At 35.3% G+C, this 22,124-nt stretch overlaps 1 protein-coding gene across 2 annotated transcripts; it reads right to left on the reverse strand.

Annotated features, from left to right (window-relative positions):
• Nucleotides 1–2,619: 2,619 nt before the first annotated feature.
• Nucleotides 2,620–14,097, reverse strand: LOC106068389 (fructose-bisphosphate aldolase-like). Of its 2 annotated transcripts, none has more exons than XM_056005089.1 (9): nucleotides 13,974–14,097; nucleotides 8,989–9,105; nucleotides 8,323–8,498; nucleotides 7,528–7,618; nucleotides 6,507–6,667; nucleotides 6,113–6,196; nucleotides 5,766–5,940; nucleotides 4,562–4,761; nucleotides 2,620–3,548 (listed from the first exon to the last, which is right to left on the reverse strand). In XM_056005089.1, exons 1-9 carry the CDS (start codon nucleotides 14,095–14,097, stop codon nucleotides 3,456–3,458), a joined length of 1,221 nt encoding a protein of 406 aa, XP_055861064.1. In that variant the 3' UTR covers nucleotides 2,620–3,455.
• Nucleotides 14,098–22,124: the final 8,027 nt, after the last annotated feature.

The following is a 22,124-nucleotide window of genomic DNA, read 5'->3' on the forward strand; positions in this document are numbered from 1 at the left end:
ACCCATCATTTGTAAGCTTTCGTGCACTAAAGCTCCTTGCTGGGATGGCTCCATTGTAGCACGGTTCATATATCTGGCACTCAGACTGGCAGTGTTCTTTAGAATGAACTAACTACCCATCATTTGTAAGCTTTCGTGCACTAAAGCTCCTTGCTGGGATGGCTCCATTGTAGCACAGTCCAGATATCTGGCACTCAGACAGGCAGTGCTCTTTAGACTGCTCTTGTCTCTGTACAAGTAAGGTGACCAGATATTTGGGGAGTGAAAGAGGAACACATGTGGATCATGAGACGTGAAAGGAAAAGGCACTATTTCATTCAACAACGTAGACATTACAATGTCAACTCACACAATTTACACACAATAATTTAAATAATTGCAGGCTTTCTAAAAGGTAGATAGATCATCTTTCTTAGCGATCCATTTGAAAGGGTCAACCTATCAAATTGGCCGCTTCTCTATCTTTTCGATTGTCGCGGCTACATCACTTTTCTAATCAACACGCGCCATCCGAAATAATAAGTCGTTTGCGTATTTATTTGGGGAGGAACATTTTCATGCTTCAATTTGTGCATTTCTGAACCAATTCGTGAATGGCAGAAGATACTTCAATAATAATATTAAATAATAATAAATAAATTAATAATAAAAACTTCTGCATGGAATATTGCCGCAATGTTGTGTACAAAATGCAGCTACAATTCAGCTCACGGGTTTTTAATTATGCTTTCGAGTATGATGGGGCATTTAAGCAGTCTCTCCGCTGAAGGCTTCAGATGTAACCACCTGGTCTTTCCACAGCCCGAAATTCTGCTCTGTTCTAAATCTACGAATAGGCTTTTAAAAATATTTCATGCGAAAAGTGTCTAAAAGAATCGCATCATCAAGGGAAACAACTTCATTTTATTGTGGGCTCAAAGCATCCATGAACACTGTTAAAAACTTGGCATCACTAACCTGCTTATTTATTTTGTTCATTTTTATAAGGGCCAAACTTTAGTAACGATTCCTTCAACTTTGGTTCTTGCACAAGTGTAGGGTCATACATTTGTAAGCAATTTCAACGTGCAGTCCATTGATCCAAGACAATTATAGGCAAAAGTACCTTTAAAGACTGCGAGACTAATTATTAAAAAAGTATGGAAATGCCGGAGAAGTCCCTTTTTGGGGCCTGAAAGAAGCTTTTAATTGAAAATTACGACTTGCGACAGAATTCTTATATCGCACTCCACTTTGTTGATTTTTCTTGCCTTCTTTCTAAACGGAAACTCGGCCTGTACGTTTTTTCTCAGATAGTTCATACACTGTCATAGACATGAACAGAAGGGAAAACTGAACGACAATACGCCAAGAGTGGACAGGAAACAAAACTGACGCCAGTCTCTGAGAAGGGCAGTACGCTGCATAGTAAAAGCACTAGACTTGCCTCGAACAAGGGAACCTGCGAAGCGTCGAATACGAAACAAGGATCAAGAAGGAAACGCCCAACGGCAGTATTTTTTAAAGTTATTAGTCTAGAGATTAAGAAACATTCTAAAATAAAAGCGTGTCATTGATCGATTTAAAAAAAAATTAAAGCGGGACATTGGCCGTCCATCCCGGATATTTTATGAAAATCGTGACAGCTCCGCCTAAGTCGGGACGTCTGGTCACCTTAGTACAAGGCAAGACCCCCGCATGCACAGGTTCTAAAGTTTTCATAACAGTGCGAACGGATCGAAACTGCTTCTGAGCACCTTGCAATTATTGAGGACCTGTTCCACTGTTTCTGAGCACCTTGCAATTATTGAAGACCTGTTTCACTGTTTCTGAGAACCTTGCAATTATTGAAGACCTGTTTCACTGTTTCTGAGAACCTTGCAATTATTGAGGACCTGTTCCACTGTTTCTGAGCACCTTGCAATTATTGAAGACCTGTTCCACTGTTTCTGAGCACCTTGCAATTATTGAAAACCAGTTCAACAGTTTCTGAGCACCTTGCAATTATTGAGGACCTGTTCCACTGTTTCTGAGCACCTCGCAATTATTGACAACCAGTTCCACTGTTTCTGAGCACCTTGCAATTATTGAGGACCTGTTCGATGTCCTCTTGCCTAGATCTAGGTTTTCTCTTTCCTAGCAAAGTAGGCTTCTATAGGACATATCCTTCCTCCTTCTCAATTTTATGAAGCGTTCAGATGACTAGACCAATATATGAGATGAATTACGCTATGGTTTCCAAATCAGGGAGCTCACCCTAAAGTTTTCTTTCTAAAAATTTTTTGGGGGGGGGGGGGGGGGGGGGGGGGGGCAGTGTCTTCTACGGACCTCATGGTAAAGAGAACAGTTTTGAAGGACATGGTCAGCATTCCCTGGTGACACGAACTACTGGAATAATTAAGAAGTAGGTCACTAACTACTCAGAATGTGCAAGGTGTTCTGTTAAGGAAAAAGTTTGGGAATCACTGCTCTAGCAAGATGTAGCTTGAGAAGGAATGCTGGTTGAGCTATGGCCTCAAATACAACCAAACAGGCAGCAACAAGGATCAAAGAGCAGGTACATGAGAAGTAGGTACATGAGAAGTGCTTGAAATCAAGGACATAAAACAAAGACAATAATAAATAGATAATCCAGACATATTTAGTCAATTTATTTTTATTACACATGATCTACAAACAATGTAGTTTGAAGTGAAAGCCAATTATCTAGACCATTCTAGTTTGGACAACTAATGGTAACATATAATTGTACTTGTCTGTTGACCAATCACAGAAAGACAAGAAAAAAAAAATGTACACTATACATTTCCTTTAAAAATTGTGTTGCTAAAGATGTAGCATTTGTAAATAACTCCACAAGATTTTCTGATAGATCTTTGGCTTCATTCATTGACTCAGATTTCTAAAAACACTTAAAAAAAAAAAAAGGAGGGAATATACACACACACACTATGTTATAACATATATCAAGTTTTTTTTTTCTTCAAAGGTTTCGAAACAAAAGCTAATATTGTGGATACCTAATAGTATCTGTGGTATCTATAGAATCTAATTAAATATATATAATAAATGTCCCTCATTCAGTCAATGTAACCATTTCTTCATCAAAACATTAACTGCATAAAAATTATGCAAAAAACAGCAACAGATCAAATCCAATGTTTGATATTTTCTATTCCACTCGTGGAAACGTACATTTATATATATACTGAAAGACTAACAAAACTTACATTCAAAAGTGATTAAAAAAAAAAAAAAGTACACAATTATCTGACTGAAAAATATCTCAGGGGACTTAAGCTAAGTGAAAGTGACAATGCAGATAAACACCTAGAGATTTTTTTTTTTTTGGGGATAAAGATAAAATAAATACTTTTTTTAAGTTTTAAAATCATCGTTAAAAATTTTATACTTTTAACTATGAAAGCCAAAATATTTTTTAAGACGTAAATTTTGAGGTGTTCCTTTGTGGTTGTTTAATAAGCATGGTTGGCAACAAACAGAGATTCTCCGCCCGCTGCTGAGGAACCGGATCCTTTGTATAATCCAACTGCAGCTTCACCATTAGCCTGTACAAATAGACAAAAACAGATTTAGTAAGGAGCTACACATTTTAGAGAAAGTACAGTAATCATGTAGGTCAGAATCCTCAGTTAAGAGCACCAAACTTAAATACAAAATTTGAGTACACACACTAAATGTAAACAGTGATTTAAATAGACTGTTATAAAATATAGAACCTTTGTTATTCCAATGATTATCTTATCGACTTTGACATGAATGTTGTGCTGCCATTTTGTTACCTATGATTTTTAAATCCCAAAACATAACTCACATTTCTTTTAAAATTATCATTAGCTAAATCTTTATAGCAATTCTCATTTTTAGTTGGCATTGTCTGAAAAGTCTGGCTATGCTGTTGACCAGGCTTTGACAAATGTCAGAATGTCATTAAAAAAAATCATTAAGGCATGCTGATCTACACTATAGTCGAAAGTACTTATTATTAAATGTTTTACAGCCAGAGAAAAGATGGCCCGTGCAGCACATAGATGAATCAGAGAAAGTCAGCACAGATTAGGATGGCTGCCTGGTCGTGCAGTTTGCGCGCTGGACTGTCGTTCGGATTTATCGACGGTCGAGGGTTCAAACCCTGCCCGCTCCCATCCCCCGTCGTCCTGCGGGAGGTTTGGACTAGGAAGTAGTAAACTATCTTCAACTCTGAAGGAACATCCGAAACATGTAAAACAAACATTAGGGGGTAATCATTGAGCTCTATGCCAATAAAATAAGGTATATGATTTATGCCATATTTTATTCCCATGCCAGAGTTTGAGACTTATGAACAGAAATTCAATAAGAGAAAGCTCTATTCCAGATGAAACATTTTTAATCAACAAATCAAAACTTCATTATAGTGGTAGTAATTTTTCTTGCATAGGACGCCAGATGAGAATTTAAAGTGTAGGATAAAAATTGTTATATATATATCTGGATAGAATTAGTAATAATAATAATTACTTTAATAATAATTTTTAAGCTTTCATAAAATTGCATGACTTAACAAAATGTCGGAACTTACTCTAGCACGCTTGACCAATTCGTCCTGGGCAGCCTTGATGTTTTCATCTTTACCTCCCCAAGCTTTCAGTACACTGGCTTGAAGGGCACGCCCATAGGAGAAGGTCAGTGGCCAAGGTTTGCGTCCTGGGAACTGGTTGATGGCATTAAGATTTAAGGTAGCATCCTCTTCAGACTGTCCACCAGAGAGGAAAGTAACACCTATTGGGCAAATTTAACAATCAGATGATTAATAAAAAAAAAAACAAAAAAAAAAAAAACAGCAATAACAATTAGTCTTCATCTTACACATCCCAGTAGACATTATTTCCTAGTTGACCTCATGCCCCACTTAGCCATCTAAATTCAAGAGAAGACTTGTGTCCTCCTCCCCCCCCCCCAACACCTTTGGTCCTGATTTTAAAACCCCATAAAAGACAAAGCACTTAAACACATTTTTAAAGGTGTACCTAGGATAAAATCAGAGTATGCTAGATTAATTCTAAAAATAAACTTGTCTTTCCTTAAGAACATTAATACTGAACCTTATCACAGCAAAAAAAAATTATGAGTACGGACAAAAACTTGAAAAATAACAAAATGATAGATTTGTAGTCTCAACAAAGATGAACAAATGCAATAAGTCTATCAGTTATTTTCTAAAAAAATTTGTTGGTCCAGTATCCAATTTACAACCAAAATGAAGAATCACTTTCACATCCAGAAAAAAAGATACAAACTTTTGACATTATAAAGATAGTGAAACAAATACTGTATAGATATAAAGTTTCTAGTTACTATAAAGTAACTCTGGCTGGAAAAAAGGAGGAAATCCTCAATGCTATGAAGAGATGAAAGCTAAGCTGGTTCAGTCATATTGCAAGACACGACTCAAGAGAAAAGCTGGCAAGACAACATAAAAGAATGGAACAGCCTCTCTCAATATCCTGCTAAGAACAGCTGCAGACCAGGAAAAGTGGAGTTATTTGGTTACACCAACTGTGTCAGCACCCATATTACAAAAGTCAAGAGACGGTTGATATGAGATGCAGAGATGCCACACTAGCAAAGTAGCTGAGAGTTAAAATGTTTACAGAGTGGGGGAATAAAAAAGTTAAAAATAGTAATAGTTTACAAGTACTAAATATACTGGACGTCTATTTCAAAATTTGTACTTAAATCTAATTAGCCTCAATGTTCAATTCAAACTTTGAGGCAACACTTACCAGCAACTGCAGCAGGTACAGTCCTGTTGAGAGCAGTCACTGTTGCCCTTGCATTGTCTTCTGGCTTGTAAGTCTTGGTGCAAGCCTGACCAGCTGTCACCATGTTGGGTTTTAGTAGAGTACCCTCCAAGAAGACATTATGGTCTGCAAGAGCTTTGTAGGTGAAAGCTAAAACCTGCACAAGAATAAATACAAAATCATAAACATTGTTAAGAGAAGCAGATATAAATAAAATGAAGATAAAAAAAAAAAAAGCCAAAAAATTATTAGAAAGAAATAGGCAGATTCTGGATTGTTTCCTAACTTAAAAAAAACTACAATTATAAAGCAACAAAAAATTCTATTACCTGTTCAGTTACTCTTTGTGCAGTTTCCAAGTCATGATCACCATCAGGGAGTACTTCTGGTTCAACGATTGGCACTAAGCCATTCTGTTAGAAAAATGGTATCAAAAACATTAGAAAACAACAACAAAACATAATAATAATTAAAACCTTAAGCAGAATAGTGGGGAAAATTATAAATTTTAGAGCAGGCTTTAGAGTTCGGATTATCAAGCTAACTAATTGAAACCTTGAAGTGCTTCCGCATCAACAGGGTTGCAAGACATATATAGAAGACAGTAAGAAGATGGTTCAAACAATAAAATTGGTCAACATAGACCTACATCTTAAATTACTGTATTTGATAAATACAAATGCTATCTTAGAAAAAAAAACAACAAACAAACAAAACTCAAACCTGTTGGCAAATGCTGGCGTAACGGGCAAGCACATTAGCATTTTCCAACATAGCTTGGTAGGATGGTGTAAATTCTGAAATTTTCAGCACACATCGCCATTTAGCAAATCCACACCCTCCTTTTTTGTATTCAGCACACCTCTCAGAGAGCCCGTCTAAGCCTGCAGAAACAAATTCAACTTCATTATTTATTGAATGTAAACCATAAAGCTTATTTGAATTAACTAACTTGATTTTCAGCAATTTATGCAAATGAAGTTTAAAACATTAGATTGACATACAAATTAAAAATAAATAAATATTTTTATAACTTTTTGATAACATTACCGCAGAAGCATGTTTAAAAATTATACTACAATCCTTAATTTTCTATTATTAGACCTTGATTATTGTACTTCCACAAGAAATAAATATATATTGGTGGTTTGAAATATTAGCTTACAAGTGGATTATAATTTTAAAGATAACTGTAAGGTTGTTATTGTCAGAAGTGGTAATGAATAATAGCAATGTAAAACTTAATAATAAAATGCTTCCAATGGCATGCATCTCAAACAGCCTGGTGGAACTGTTAACAGTGACAGGAGAAAAGGCTAAACTGTTGAGCCTTCAGGAAGGAGAGGTTTATCAGCATTGGCTAGCTACCTACATAGCAGAAGGAAAACAACTGCCTTGTGGCTATATTCAAACTTGGCAAAGGCTTTAGAAAACAACCCAGAGAAAAAAAAAATCAGAAGCCAGTAACCTTTAAGTAGATTGCAGCAAACAGTACTACAGCCTGCAGAACCTGTGATGCTGCAGTGTGGACAATATTATTCCAACCATTTTATTTTGATGAGATGAGTCATAGTCACTTCTTGACCAAAGGAGGTCAACAACAAAAATGCATGCAAGTTGTTTTTTTTTTTACTAAAAATACTTCCTTAGGAAGGTAATTTAGATGTAGACAAAGTAGAACTAAAATATACATTAGATTATTTACAAGAATGAAGCATTCACAGACAAACATTTTTTTCTTTACCTTGAGTTGTGCATTCGTTAAGAGTTCCAGCCAATGGGACAACACCTTTGTCAACTTTAATTCCCGGAATGATGCCCCTCTCTTGCAAAACCTGTCCATTAAAAAAAAAAGTATGTGTAAATTTGCACAATTGTCCTTTTTTATCTTATTTAAAACAAATTCAAGTTAACTTGCTTAAATGAATCCTTTATCCTCCAATCATACTATATAATCCTAACTATCCTTAGCTGAAGAGATTTCTAAGACCACAATCATAAGCGTACAAGTAAATGGGCATAGCAATTGTTTTCAGAAGTTAAATCCAAAGACCCAAATTCCAAGATTGAAAATCTGAACACAAAATGTTAACACCTAATGCACATTTCAATAATAGATTTACAAAAGATGATTTAACACAAAGCTTAAAACTTATTGACTAGTACCATTTAATGTCTTTCTTTGAAGAAAGATGAAAGAACTAAAATATTCTATTGGAAAGATCCTGTTGTTTTTTTTTATAAAACTCCCTTAGCATTTTCTTTTTGTCATTTTAGAAAATTACTGTTGTTTCTTGTTTATACAATTAAAAAAAATCTTGAATCTGACACTTAATATTACATGCAGCAACCATGCATGAAAATAATATTTTAAAAATTCTATTACAAAAAAACAAAAAAGCTTAAATGCTGAAAAATATATTTTAACCATGCAAAACAGATTTAAATTGCTTTTGCAAAATGAGCAACTCAAACCAGTAACTTTTGTAAAAAAGGTCACCTTCAAATAGGTAAACAGCTATAAGCCAGGTCAACTTACTTTTACAAAAGGCTTGCCTGCGGCAGTGCTCTGTCTGAATGTTTCGTCAAACAAAATAACTCCACTAATGTTTTCTGAAAGACTGTCATCTGCTGTGAAAAGGAGCTCTCTGTATTTGCGTCTGTTGTCCTCTGTATTTGGCAAGTTGATAGCCTCTAACCTTTTGCCCATAGTGCCTAGTAAATGAAAAATAAACTCTCAGTAATTAATTATTTAAGCATTAAGTTTTTAACATTGAAAAGCATATATCAACCACAAACAATTAGTTTTTATTTAAAAAAACAACAACAACAACAACAAAAAAACCCAACTTAAATGTTAGGCTTAAGCTCATTTTCATCTCTAAATGTACCCTATATAATAAATTGAAGACACGTCAAATGCTGGATTAAAACTTTTAAATAAAAGTACTGGTACAAACTTTATATATGTATCATATATAGGCCAGATATTATTACAGATTTTCAAAATATTTAAACCAGTCAACCCCTGATCCCTAAGAGTCTAAATTTAACTTCATTGTTACTAGCTTCAAGAGATACAAAAAAAAAAAATGTCTACAATGCAAGAGTGGTTAAGGGCATACAGTTTTAATTACACCTCTACTGATGCGTGTGATTATCATACATATTAACATAAATAAACAACAACAACACAATGACGTACCAACTGATTCATCAGCAGCAAGAATGCCACATTTAGCACGGACGATGGCATTAGCAATGCCCCGCAGCTCATCTTCCTGGGCAGGTGTTAAGTACTGTGCAAAACGGGATTTAGGCTCTAAATAAAAAAAAAAAAACAACAAATTATGTATTTAAATATTTTTTTTAGGACTTATCTTTATACCATACATATAATATATACATGGTATGTCCCAACCCTTTTAGGGATATGGTTTTAAAAACTATATTAATTTATTGCATTTTTTAAGCCAATTACATAATACCTATGTCTGACAACCCATAATTATCTTTATTTTAGTCCGACAACCCATAATTATCTTTATTTTAGTATTTGTACAAAATGACACAGATTGCCACTCAGCATTTTTAAATTTTTGGTTCACTTTATTTTCATTTTAAATGCCAAGAAAACAATATCTGTTATTTTTAGATACTGCTGTATGCTAATTAACTAGGAAGCATAGAAGTATAGTTTATATTTTTTTATTTCATTTTTATTTAAGAGTGTGGCAACAGTTTCCACTTTGCTCCTTCACCAAAATTTATATATATGCTGCCATAATGTCAAGAGAGCGAAAAGCAGGCAATGATAGAGTTAACTCTTTCTGTCCTAATCAATGATACCATCTTTGATTTTGACCTCATTAAATTAAATTAATGTTTGATTTTTTAAACTTGACTTTGAATTACATAAAAAGAGCATGCATTTCCTTTTAATTCTATACCAAATATTCAACATTTTCTGATAACAAACAACAAAGCTATTGAAGCCCAATCATAACACGGGTAGTGAAATAGTAATGAATGAGCAAATGAAGAATTCATTCAAAACGTGGACAAATAATTATGGAGAGAAATAGTTAACCAAGCCTAAAGTTGCTCAGCCCACCAAGTATGGTAGTCAAAGGGGGAGGGTCAATCAGTATAAAATAAAATACCAATTGTGGCAAGGTGATTAAAAAAAAAAAAAAAAACGAAGCAGAGAAGGGAAAAACAAATGGTGGTGGTGATAATTACTGGAGTGTCTCTAGATCTAGAGCTGTTTGATTGTTTGTTTGATTTGAGGCACATCGGCACAATTTAGGCCATCGAGAGCTGTTTGAGGTATAATATATACATAAAGGACTTAAATAGATGTATTTATACATTTTTTTATGGTCTGTTCAGCGGAACTATCAATCTATCCAAAGTAAGGAACTACCAAATCAGACATCAATTTTTTTACAAATTAAATAACGTAAGGAATTAAAAAGTGCTATTTCATTGTGTTATTGCCCAGACCAATAGCTCAGAAGTATCCTGATCAGGACAGATATATATTACAGAATACTTGTCCATAATCATAATATATTCAAACCATTAAAAAAAATGGATTTAATTTTCATTAAATTTAGACGTGTCTTAGATCTAATCCAATAACAAGTCAGTTCCCCTGCAGTATAGTAAACAATATAACTTTCCATACATGCTACATCTGTGGTTTAAAGTCTTTATAGTAAGCCTTATTACTATCTATATAGATAGATTTAAATCTAGCTCTATACAGTCTGTCTTCCATCACTGGCCTCTTTCAGTCGTAGAACGACTATGGTTCATCTCAAACACTTTTTAATATGGCTGTGGAGCCCTATTTTGGAGAGACACTCCTGTCCACATATATTGCAGGTCAGGTGGCGTTTGCTTTGGTGGTAGAGGAGCTGGCCATTTTATTGGCCTTCACTGTCTGTCTTATCTTATATAAACCATACAGATGTTACTTAAAAAAAAAAAAAAAAAAAAAAAAAAAAAAAAAAAAAAGATGATTACAGGTACATCCTAAGCATCATGCTTGTTAACCAATGACTTGAAAATTCTGCCAAGGCATTGGTTTTCCTGGCTGGCTCAGGCAACCCACTCCATGCTCTAATTAACTCCAATAGCGCTAGCCCACTAATACTAGGTAACTAGACTAGTAAATCTCTAGTATATGAAATAGTTATTAAAAAATTAGTCTATTCTAGATCTAGATAGGTATAAACAAGAAAATCATAAATACCTCCTGGACTTTAAAATTATGCCACTTAATGACTTATAATATACTTAAGAGTAATAGTTCAATTATTTTTATCTTAATCCCAATGACAGTAATGAATGATAAATCTAATGTACCTTCTAGACAATATAGATAATAGACTATAATAATGTAGATCTAAAATATTTCTAGAGATCTTTAAAAATATATAATAGATCCAGACTCTAGATATAATTACAAATCTTTTCTAGATCCAGATTTAAGTAAAGAAGTAAAGTTCCCCTTTCAGAACTTGTGGACTATAAAGTATAGGCTAGTATAGGGCAGATGATGTAAAGGTCATCTGTTTCTGTGGCCTATGGTTAATGAGACTGTCATGTGGCCAGCACAACAACCAACCACTTTTACTTTCCACCAACTAATGTCAGGCACCCATTAGAGCTGGGTGGACTCAGAGGCGCGCGAAGATCCAGAAATTAAAATCACAGTCTTCACCAGGATTCAAACCCCGGACCTTGGTTTGAAAGTCAAGTGCTTTACTTTTACTGCTCAGCCACAGCGCCTCCAGATCCAGATTTACCAGACGTAAACACTTATGAGATATAAATATAAACGTAGACTATATTATACTACATTCTATTTAGGATAGCCTAAGAGAACTAAGAACTGAGTAAGAACTCTTAGAATTAGAAGTAAGAACCATTAGTGACATTAGACATTAGAGTTAGGGTACAGTTAGACTGCATTGAATCTGATCGATTCTATATTAATATTATTAATTAATTAATATGATCTAGATTATAGACTCTATACTCTAGATAGACAAGATCGAAGATCTAAGTCTGAAAAAAAGATAAGACACACAAGAAAAAACACATCATATATAATATATACATTATGATTATCATAGTCTACGAGGGCAAGGTCACTGCTCAGTTTGCTGTCTAAAGTCTTGCAGTCAGATTTGTAACATCGTAAGAACAAAATTGCATGCCGGCTAAATGTAAATCCAAGCTTGGGAGATCTACATAATTAGAAGATTTGTCGTTTTGCATAACTAGTCGCTTAACAGAAAGTGATTTGTAAAATACTTACTAGCCATGATCTAGATTATATCCAACTAGTTCTTGAACTGCTAAAATAATACGACGTACAGTCGGACTGTCTACCGAGGGCAAAACCAATACGGAACTCGAGTATGACGTACAAAGGTCGATTTTTATACAACCTTCACCTTGTACATTTTTGGATCCCTTTTTTTTATTTATCAAATCGTATTTTAAAACACTGGTGACTCAAATTGTAACTTTATAAAATTTATAATATAAACTATTTGTTGCTTTCAGAAATAATGTATTAAAACAATTTGCACCATTATGATATATTAATCTTTTTTTTATTAACAATGAGCACCTCGCTGACTACACAGAGGTCAAGGTGAACTACAATAAAAGGGAAAGAAAAAAAAAAGGATCCTTTTTATATCATTCATTCTTGACGCAACGAAAATCAAACACTGTTGCAATCTCCTTTATAATTTCAACATAACCCTTTGCCTCTTGTCCGCCTGGCCCTAGTGTAGGCCAACTATGCTGCGACTATGCGTTACCGTGTTTTCATATAGGGTTATATGATTAAACAATAGTTGCAGTAGGTAGGCCTATGTCTACCCAAGGCCGGAGCTACGACGTACAGCGGCCGCCTAGGTCCTCGCCATTACATGTCAAAAATATAATTTAAAAAAAAATATGCAGATTGCATATAAGAAAATAAGAGAAATAAGATCAAATTTTAAATTAATCTATTTCCTTATTAACATATATGACATATGCTTTTAGATTTATTACTAGTAGTAGCCTACTAGTTGGCCCTATTAAAAGCAGGTGATGGCCTAAGCAAAGATTCTGCCGTGTATACTTATTAGGATATGGACGGAACCAGGGGCGGACTGGCTATATTTTATTCATTATTATTATTCATTGTACATGACAAAACATGAAGCAATAAAAAAAAAAACTAACCAATTTGGTAATTCATTATTGGTGATTAAAAATTTGGTTGATATCGAAAAAGGGGAATAACTGCTACTAAATGAGAGATGTGAATGTTTGTATGGGTTTAATTCCCCCCCCCCCCCTCCTTTTACGTTTTGACACATTCTGGGAATAAGTTGAAATTTTGCATAATTATTCATAAAATATGTATCTCTTGATGGCTGGATTTACCACTTTTATGTGTATCTTAATTTATGGATAATATAAGAAACGTCTGCTACTCGGAGACTTTGAGAGCTATATTAATAGGCCTATTTGTTGTGCTGTGCTATTAATTAGTAGTAGACTTACGAGACAAGAAATAGTACACCAGTCACCAGTTCGAGGGAAACTAGACATCTTTAATTACACTTACATGCACAGTCAAATATCACATAAGAGCAGTGACAGGAACTAAACTCTGCCATTTTTAGATAAATGGCAGTAATAGGCGGTTCTTTCCCTTATATAAGATTTGTGTTTTTTTGTTGTTGTTTTTTATAGAAAAAGCAATGCTTTGCTTTTAGAAAAACCAATACAATTTTTTTTTCTTTTGCGTGTTTATTTTTCTATTTCTTTTGGGGCCACACTTCACATATTCACTTCGCCTAAAGCTTACCAAGGCCTGCCCTGGTCTCGCTCGAGCAGAGTTATGTTTTCTGAGCGCCTAAGGGCAGCACGGAAAACCTTCTCCCAGATACCTTCTCTGCCGCTGGCCCACAAATGAGTATGCTATAAGCATGAAAGTGGCGCCATATAAAAGCTGTTCAAAAAAGAAAATGGAGAGATTTGGTTTCGCGAATTGTCTCAGCACCCCAAGGACGAAAGTAAAGTAACTGACGATGATGATGATGATGATGATGAATCTGTAATGAAAATATCGTCTCAAATTTCTTTTATTACGACATTAAAAAAGGCCACCTTCATTCTTTGCGTCTGAGGCCCTTGGCAGATCGATCCTGAGTTTTTTCTTTGCTTCTCGCGAGGCATCCCCGCCTTCCAAAGGAGTAGCATTTGATGAAAGGCAGCAACACAGACTAGGCATCTGTTAACGTGGCGAAACAAGGATAAAGAAATAGAATGATATGCATTCTTGTACAACCAATTTTAAATCATGTATTTGCGTGTGATTGTGAAATAGAAGGGTGGGAAAGATGACTGAAACAATCTAAATGTCTTTCCATTTATAAGTGAAAATAGATAGTCAAATGGGGAATCAAAACCTACAGTTGGCTTCCGAAGTAAAAAGTGAATTGCAGGCGGTATAGAAGAAGGAACTGCTAGCTAACACTTACTCTGGTAGCAAAGACTTCAGGCCTCGGCTGAGCCAACCCATACTAACCACATGGGGTCCGCTCGGGGTATGAACGTTGGCCCAAAGGACGCCCTTTAAAAGCGAAACTTGGCTAAGTTGGGGGTGGGGGCCAGATACATGGGGCTCGTTCGGGGAATGAACGTGGCCCCGAATTGAGTCTCTTACGAGCATTGCACGAGGTGGACAATTCAATAATGTTGTAGCTTGACGTGGCTGTCAACTAGATTAGGTCTACATGGAAGCAGGGGAAGTCTTCAACTGAACACTCGAATAGGGGCCACAAAACCACAGTCAGTTTAACAAGTAAAACATAAAAAATACTTTAAAAAAAACAACACACACACACACACACACACACAAAGCTTGTACAAAGGTGTAGTTGTACCATTTTGTTTGGGAGTCATGTAATTACGTTTGTAATAGATCTAGACCAACAACAATCAATCTGTGCGAAAAAAAAAATAATTTCCGATTGTTTTTTTAGCGCAATTTCATGCTTTTAGATTTTTCATTTGTCTGGATCATTTGGAAAGTGGAGAGGGCGGGGATGGGGCGAACTAAAGAAGGAGTTATCTGGGTGATCGCTTTCAAACTAAAGGGCTAAAGCCTCCTCAGACTGCTCAGACCAACACGGTAGCCACTGTGCCAGGAAGCTGCTTATGAAAATAGGTTTTATAGTTATTTACAAACTTTTGTTTCTACAGAGAACAAAGGGGACTAACTCAACTTATGCCGCCTTATCAATATCAATCAAGTAAAAGTTCGAGATACCAAACAAAATAATTAATTACCAATAGTCAATTAACTAATTAATTTTTTTTATTCGTGTGTTGTTTTTTTTTTTGTTACACCAAACATTCTCAGACAAACTAAACATCTTCAGCGGCAGAAGGCCCCTGAAAGAGACAGTTGGAATGCTCTCACAAAGGCTGCGGGTCACACAGTTAATGCCCAAAGAAAAAGCAGTGCCGAAGACAGAGGCACAGTAGACAAAAAGCAAACTTAAAAAGACCCCAGCTAATAAACGGCTTTGTCTGCGTTAGATGTGACTAAATATCTAGGTCGCAAACGGGTTTGCGTATTTGTGTGAAAACATTGCACGATTCCTTAATCTTCAAAATCGAATACATTTGCCTATATTAATAAAACAATAACTCGGGCATTCGATTAAATATGACAAAGACCAAACAGATTTCAACAACAAAATAAACTCTAACAATAGTTAGCAAAGAATTAGTCTTAATCCAAACAGCTTGATTATGCTACTCTGTCAGGAAATACAAATCTGTATCTTTCTAATCTTATAAAATATTTGACATAGTGTGTGTGTCTTGTGCTTATAAAATATTTGAGATCGTGTCCTAAATCTTATAAAATATTTGAGGTCTTGTCCTAAATCTTATAACATATTTGACAAGAGGGTGTGTGTCTTGTTCTAAATCTTATCAAAATATTTGAGATCTTGTCATAAATCTTATAAAATATTTGAGATCGTGTCCTAAATCTTATAAAATATTTGAGGTCTTGTCCTAAATCTTATAACATATTTGACAAGAGGGTGTGTGTTATGTCCTAAATCTTATCAAAATATTTGAGATCTTGTCCTAAATCTTAAAAAAATTTTTGAGAAGAGGGTGTGTGTCTTGTCACAAATCTTATGTAGCACTTGCAGGAACTCGCCCAGTGGCTACATACACGTACATCTGCTCATGTGTGGCCTCGTTAGGGTGCCCGGCATCTCAGAAAATATTTCCGAAACTAAATTGACAACTGGATTTCAAATTTACCACTAAAGATAAATTTAATGAATAAAAATAAAATACAAATAATTTGTGCCCAAAAAGCTCGACCAGATTTTGTGAATTAAATCTTTATTCCCTTTTTTCTTTTGCCATTACCGCAACACCACCATTTAGAGGGGAAAAAAAGCCTTTCATTTGTTTTAATTGAAATTATGCTCCTCTCTGGCCCTCTTCATAAGAATAAAAAAAAAACACCCCAAAAACAACAACACACACCTCATGTACTCAATAAATAAATAATTAAACAAGAATAGTATAAAAAATAAATACAAAGCTTTTTTGAAGTGGAAGAACTCCGTCCTTAAACCTATATTTACTGATATTATACACGTTATTTCCCTTATTCGATATCAAACAAAATAGTTAATTACCAAAACCGGTAATTAATCGACTAATTGAGTATTTTTGTTTATTGATTCATGTTTTGTTAGGTACAATAAATAATTGTTTAAAGTATCAACTTGATCGGAGAATGCGTGAGGGAGAAATTGCGTTAACAATTAGGAACTAAACCCAACACATTTTGCCACAAATGTGGACACTGAATTATTAGTTTCCCTTGTTGCTATTTTAAAAAATAATGAAAGTAATTAATTGTCTAATTGGTTACTTTTTAAAATTGTTTCATGCCTTGTTTTTTCTATGAATAGTTGTGCGAAGTTTCAGCTTGATCCGAGAATGGGTGTGGGAGAAATAACGTGTACAAACTTTTTTACCAGACAGACAGACAGAGTGAGTTGATATAAGCTTTGTAAAAATAAACTAGTAACCAAATGTGGTATATTACAAAGATAGGGCTTTCTTTCTAAGTTGATTATATAAGCAAGTAATTGGTTCAAATAGGCTTCTTTCCCAGACTTTTGATCTAAATAGATTTTGGATCTTCAGATTCAAAGATAAATAAAGAACATATAAGCCTTTTTATTTCTGGCAAAATTAATGTCACATTAATATTCAACAACACACAAATCAATTTTGTCTAAAACAAGATTTGCTTAATGCACAAAGATGCGACATTCAAGGGTTCCATAAATAGACACATCGATTAAGAACGTATGGATCTACTGTCTAGTCTAGACTATATAGGTTGAGAGTGTCGAAGAACGAAGCAAGGTGATGAAGTCCAAAGGTCAAGGTCGGAATATAGCGAGGCTTTCATCACAAATGTTTTAGATTTCTGTTACGCAAGTTATCTCACCTTGTATGCAGGTAACACAATTTATGGGGTATTTTAAATGTATTATATAATGCATATAATGTATAAACTATTGATAATACGATGAATTAATGGAAGGAGAGAGAGACTGGACAGTAACTTATAGTTCATACAAGTTCGCTACTTTTTGAAATACTAATTTACTTTCTTTAAATAAAGACACCTATTTACAAAGCTTATATCAACTCTGTCTGTCTGGTCCATTTTTTGAACAAATAAATTCTCCCACTTCCTGTTCTCGCATCAAGTTGAAACTTTGCACAATTGTTCATTGTCCATAACAAAGCATGAATCCATAAGAAAATTTACCAATTAATTCATTAATTAGCAGCAATTAGTTGGTTTTGTTTGAAATAGAAAAGGAAAATAAATCTTACAGTATTAAGATACATGGCTGTAACTGTACAATGTTTCCCCATTTATAAGTTTAAAAAAAAAATTATATTCTGCTTGATTTTTTGCTTGTTCAAAGTACTGTACCTCCTTAGACAAATAATGGAAAGATTACGCCTACTATGCTCCCCCCCCCCCCAACCTGAGAAAGTAGTAAGTCCAAATCATCAAGGCTATCGCTAGATGGCAAGGTAGATTCAAATAGGACAGATGTGCTGACATCATTATCATCATCATCGTCATCATCATCATCATCGTCGTCAACATCATCATTATACTCATAACCATCATAACCATCGTAATCAACATCAACAACATCAAGAACATCTTAATCATCGTCATCATCACCATCTTCATCAACATCATCATATTCATAATCATTATAATCAACATCAACAACATCAAGAACATCTTAATCATTATAATCATCATCATCATAATCATCATTATCATCAACAACATCAAACTCTATTTGAGCCATGGACTGAAAGGCTGAAATCCTCTCTTGCAAAAACTCTGAAGCCTGCTGAAGTGCGCAATGCACGAATACAACCATAAAGGTCAAGAACTTATGGCTTCACAGACCTGGCGAGACGGAGATCTGCAAGTCTTGGGCAATCAAAAAGAAAATGAGACACGGTTTTCTCTTCCGCACCGTAGTGGGAGTTCCTTAGTGGGGGCACCTTAGTGGGGGCACCGTAGTGGGGCACTATAGGGGGTCACCGTGAGTCAAAGTTCGGCCTGAGACCAGCGAAATATGAGCTTACGGGACCGTGGACATTCCTGCACGTTATTATAGGTAAGGCACGTCATAGGTCTGTACAAAGTGGCCACTAGCTATTGGTCTAAACTGACCACAGGTTGTAACGTAGCAGGTCAGTGTTCAGGCCTTCTTTAAAGAATTGTCTCGGTTTATGACGGCTAATTACCGAGAGCATAACGTCACCCAAGCAGAAATGAATTTATGGAGAGAGAGAGAGAGAGAGAGAGAGAGAGAGAGAGAGGGGCAGAGAAACAGATCAAGAAAGAGAGAGAGAGAGATTGAGAGAGAGTGTGTTTGAGAGAGAAGGGAGGTGTGTGTGAGTGAGGGATAGAGACAGGTTGAGAAAGCGAGAGAGTAAGAGATTGAAAATGTGTGAGAGAGACGGTTGTGTGTGTGTGTGTGTGTGTGAGAGAGAGAGACGGTTGTGTGTGTGTGTGTGAGAGAGAGAGAGAGAGAGAGAGAGAGAGCGAGAGAGAGAAGATTGTCGAGTTCAATCGACCCAGTTTGTAAAGTTAATAATTAAGGTCCTCGAACTTAGCTGTAGACAATGAAGATCTAGAAAGGACTAACTAATGGTTGACAAACAGTGTAGTAGTCACCTAGATTTTGAACCGAGGACTACTTTATAACACCTTGACCCTCTGACAGTTATCAACAAGTAAAATACTTTAGTTTATAACTTTGTAACCATTTTTAGAACTGTAACATCAGCATTCATAAACAATTTGTTTTGTCTAACACAAGTCACAGACATTTACCTCCCTCCTCATTTTATACTAGATGTAAATAATTTTAATAGGGAATTTTGATTATGAACACCGATTGAATCTTAAATTAGTGATTTACTATAAAAAAAAAGAAGGCTAGATACAACTTGTAGTAGCTTTATGAACATAAGACTTTTAATAATTTATTAGAAAAGAAAATGGCAGGTGCATCTACTTTTGATCACAAGCTGTGATTACTGTACAAAAATCCCCCCTCCCCGAATGGCCAGGCTCGGTGGGGGGGGGGGGGTGGCAGAGTGCACCCCCCTCCCGCCCAACTCCCTTAGTCTGTCCGGAATTTTTTTTTTTCATTAAATATTACGCAATTATCTCATGTCGTGACGTCGAATGTCAAATTGCAGGGACCTCTAAAAAGGTCAAGTCTCACAGGCGTCAAATCCCGATGTAAACCACCGTGTTGGACCGTTGGGGCACCACACAAGATTTGTCGATCGTCCTTCTTCATTTCACTGTCTTTTGCCTTGGATAGAACCTTCTTTTATGGTAGACCCGTCCATTCTGTTATGTTGTCTTCCCATCTCCTTTTCTTTCTGCCGCTTCTTCTCTTCCTGGTACTGTTCTCTGTAGGAAGGTCTTTGCAAGCCCCGAATACCTTGTAATATGGCCATAAAGTTTTAGCTTGCTTTTTTTTTTTTTTTACAATAGTTTGCAGGTCATCGTGGGGTCCAATCGTTTTAAATAATGTATTCACAAATTGGATGATTTCTCTACAAAACTTGGCCCGCTCCACTCCTGGAAAGGATCGATCGAGCGGAAAGAGGTAGGGGGAGAGCACACACTGCCCTTCAACCCCCGGACTGGATCTGCCAGTGGCATGTATCTAATTTAATAGTTGGTCATTGTTCGTCGATATAAACTTAAAATGAAAATTTTTATGTTTAAATTGAACAATTCGTTCCAAGTATTGTCAAATTGAAAATCCTCTTACGTTATATGAACTATCATCGATCTAATAAGAGATATTCTCATATAAGATTATTGCGTGTAGTTAAACTGTAGTCTATTCACTAAACTCAAAGAGAGAGAGAGATGCGCCCCAGTGCCGAATCATAAACACACATGAGGATCAGCTGTTAGAGAGGTGCCAGTGACCTTGACCCCCGTTAACCCTTAGGAAGCTATTGCTAGGTCTTACATGCAGCATGGTTTTATTATATCATAAGTTGTGCACGCTTCTGGCACTTCTGCTAAACTAGTTCGAGGATATCGTTTTATGCCCCACAGGTGAGAAAGCACAATGGGACTTTGCGGTGATTCTAAAAATACTAATTAAAGTACTAGTAAAGGCCAGTAAGTCTTACAGTCTAGCAGGTACATAGACATATATAAATATATGTCTATGAGCAGGTATAAAAAGGAAAATGAAAAAAGTGGCAAAGATAACAAGGTTACAAAGACAGTTTGTGTGGAAACACAAACTCAGAATCGGCCCCCGAAGTGGTCCACCTAGAGTCTTCACCAGGATTCGAACACGGGACTTCCGGTTCTAAGTGCTTTACCCCTTAGCCACAGCATCTCCATATATTCATTTAGCGTACAATACTATTTTTTAAAATAATAATTACTAACCTTATCCATACATTCAAAATTAATAACATGTTACATGTAATAAAAAGAAACTAAAAAAGATTTATTCTTCTAACAAAATTAGATATATTGGCAACACGAAAAAACAAATAATTCTCGACCTACTTTAAGCTACAATAGTGTAGGCTACAAATGACTTAAGACTTTCCCCTCGCAAATAAAAATGAGTATCTCCACTGTCATTTGTCATACAAACTAGACATAGATCTAGCTAATCTAGCTAGATCTAGTTTTAGATCTAAATCTAGATTCAAGATCTAAGTCTAGGTCTGGAACTTGATATAGAATCTACTATATCTAAACTAGAACTCGTATGAATTTACACGTTTAATCTTAAAATTACAGACCTAGGCTAATGTTATGATCATGAATAGTAGGCCATTTGTTACGGGGTAATGGTGCGCTATGCTGTTCGTATCCGATTCATGTCTTAATGTAATACTATTGTTTACATAAAAAATAAATCTGCACCCCTAAGAAAAAGGGAAAAGAAAAATTAGCCGTTGCATCAGAACTTTGATCTAAAATATCATGATGTCCGATTTTCATTCTCTTCTAGTTTCTGAGATCTAAACGGGACGGAAGGACGGACGGACAGACGGATAGACAGGCCACACAAAACTAATAGCGTCTTTTCCCCTATCGGGGGCCGCTAAAAAAAAACGAATGAAAATTGTTGCATTTGATTTCTTTAAATTTCGGCTCTAAATTTTAATTTATGTCTGTCCAACCTATCAATTTACCACTGATATTTTACAACTCAGAGTTGTTATGAATTCTGAATAACAGATTTCCTTATGGACAATAAAAATTATTATTATTATTATTATTGCTCTGAAGAGTCTGGATGGTTATCTTATTTTATAAATTACAGACGTTCCTTGATTAAAAAAAAGAATAAGGGAGAAACCTACGCCTACACGTATCCATGTGTCAATAAATTCATTCAAGTTTATTACAAGCTTAAACTCTACTTAAAGCAATAGTTTTCCGGGCTGATTCAGGCAACCCGTTCTATTGTCTAATGTAACTAAGGAAGAAATAACATTTACATAGAATAGTCCTAGTATACGAAATAAGAAATAAGCCCTTATCAACTCATTGTTGTTGTAACTTTAGCAAAAGCTTAACATCAAGTATCTAGGTTTAAATAAGAAACTTATATCTCGGTTTCAATAAATCACTTAACATCTAATATCTAGGTTTAA

The sequence above is a fragment of the Biomphalaria glabrata genome, chromosome 12 (assembly GCF_947242115.1).
Source record: "Biomphalaria glabrata chromosome 12, xgBioGlab47.1, whole genome shotgun sequence".
Lineage (NCBI taxonomy): Eukaryota > Metazoa > Mollusca > Gastropoda > Planorbidae > Biomphalaria > Biomphalaria glabrata.

Coding starts and splice junctions, on each gene's coding strand:
- LOC106068389 (XM_056005089.1), bottom strand. CDS start 14,097: ATGCCTAGTCTGTGTTGCTGCCTTTCATCAAATGCTACTCCTTTGGAA. Junction 8,499..8,988: donor TGCTGCTGATGAATCAGTTG/GTACGTCATTGT, acceptor TTCATTTACTAG/GCACTATGGGCAAAAGGTTA. Junction 6,668..7,527: donor TAACGAATGCACAACTCAAG/GTAAAGAAAAAA, acceptor TTGTTTCTGCAG/GCTTAGACGGGCTCTCTGAG.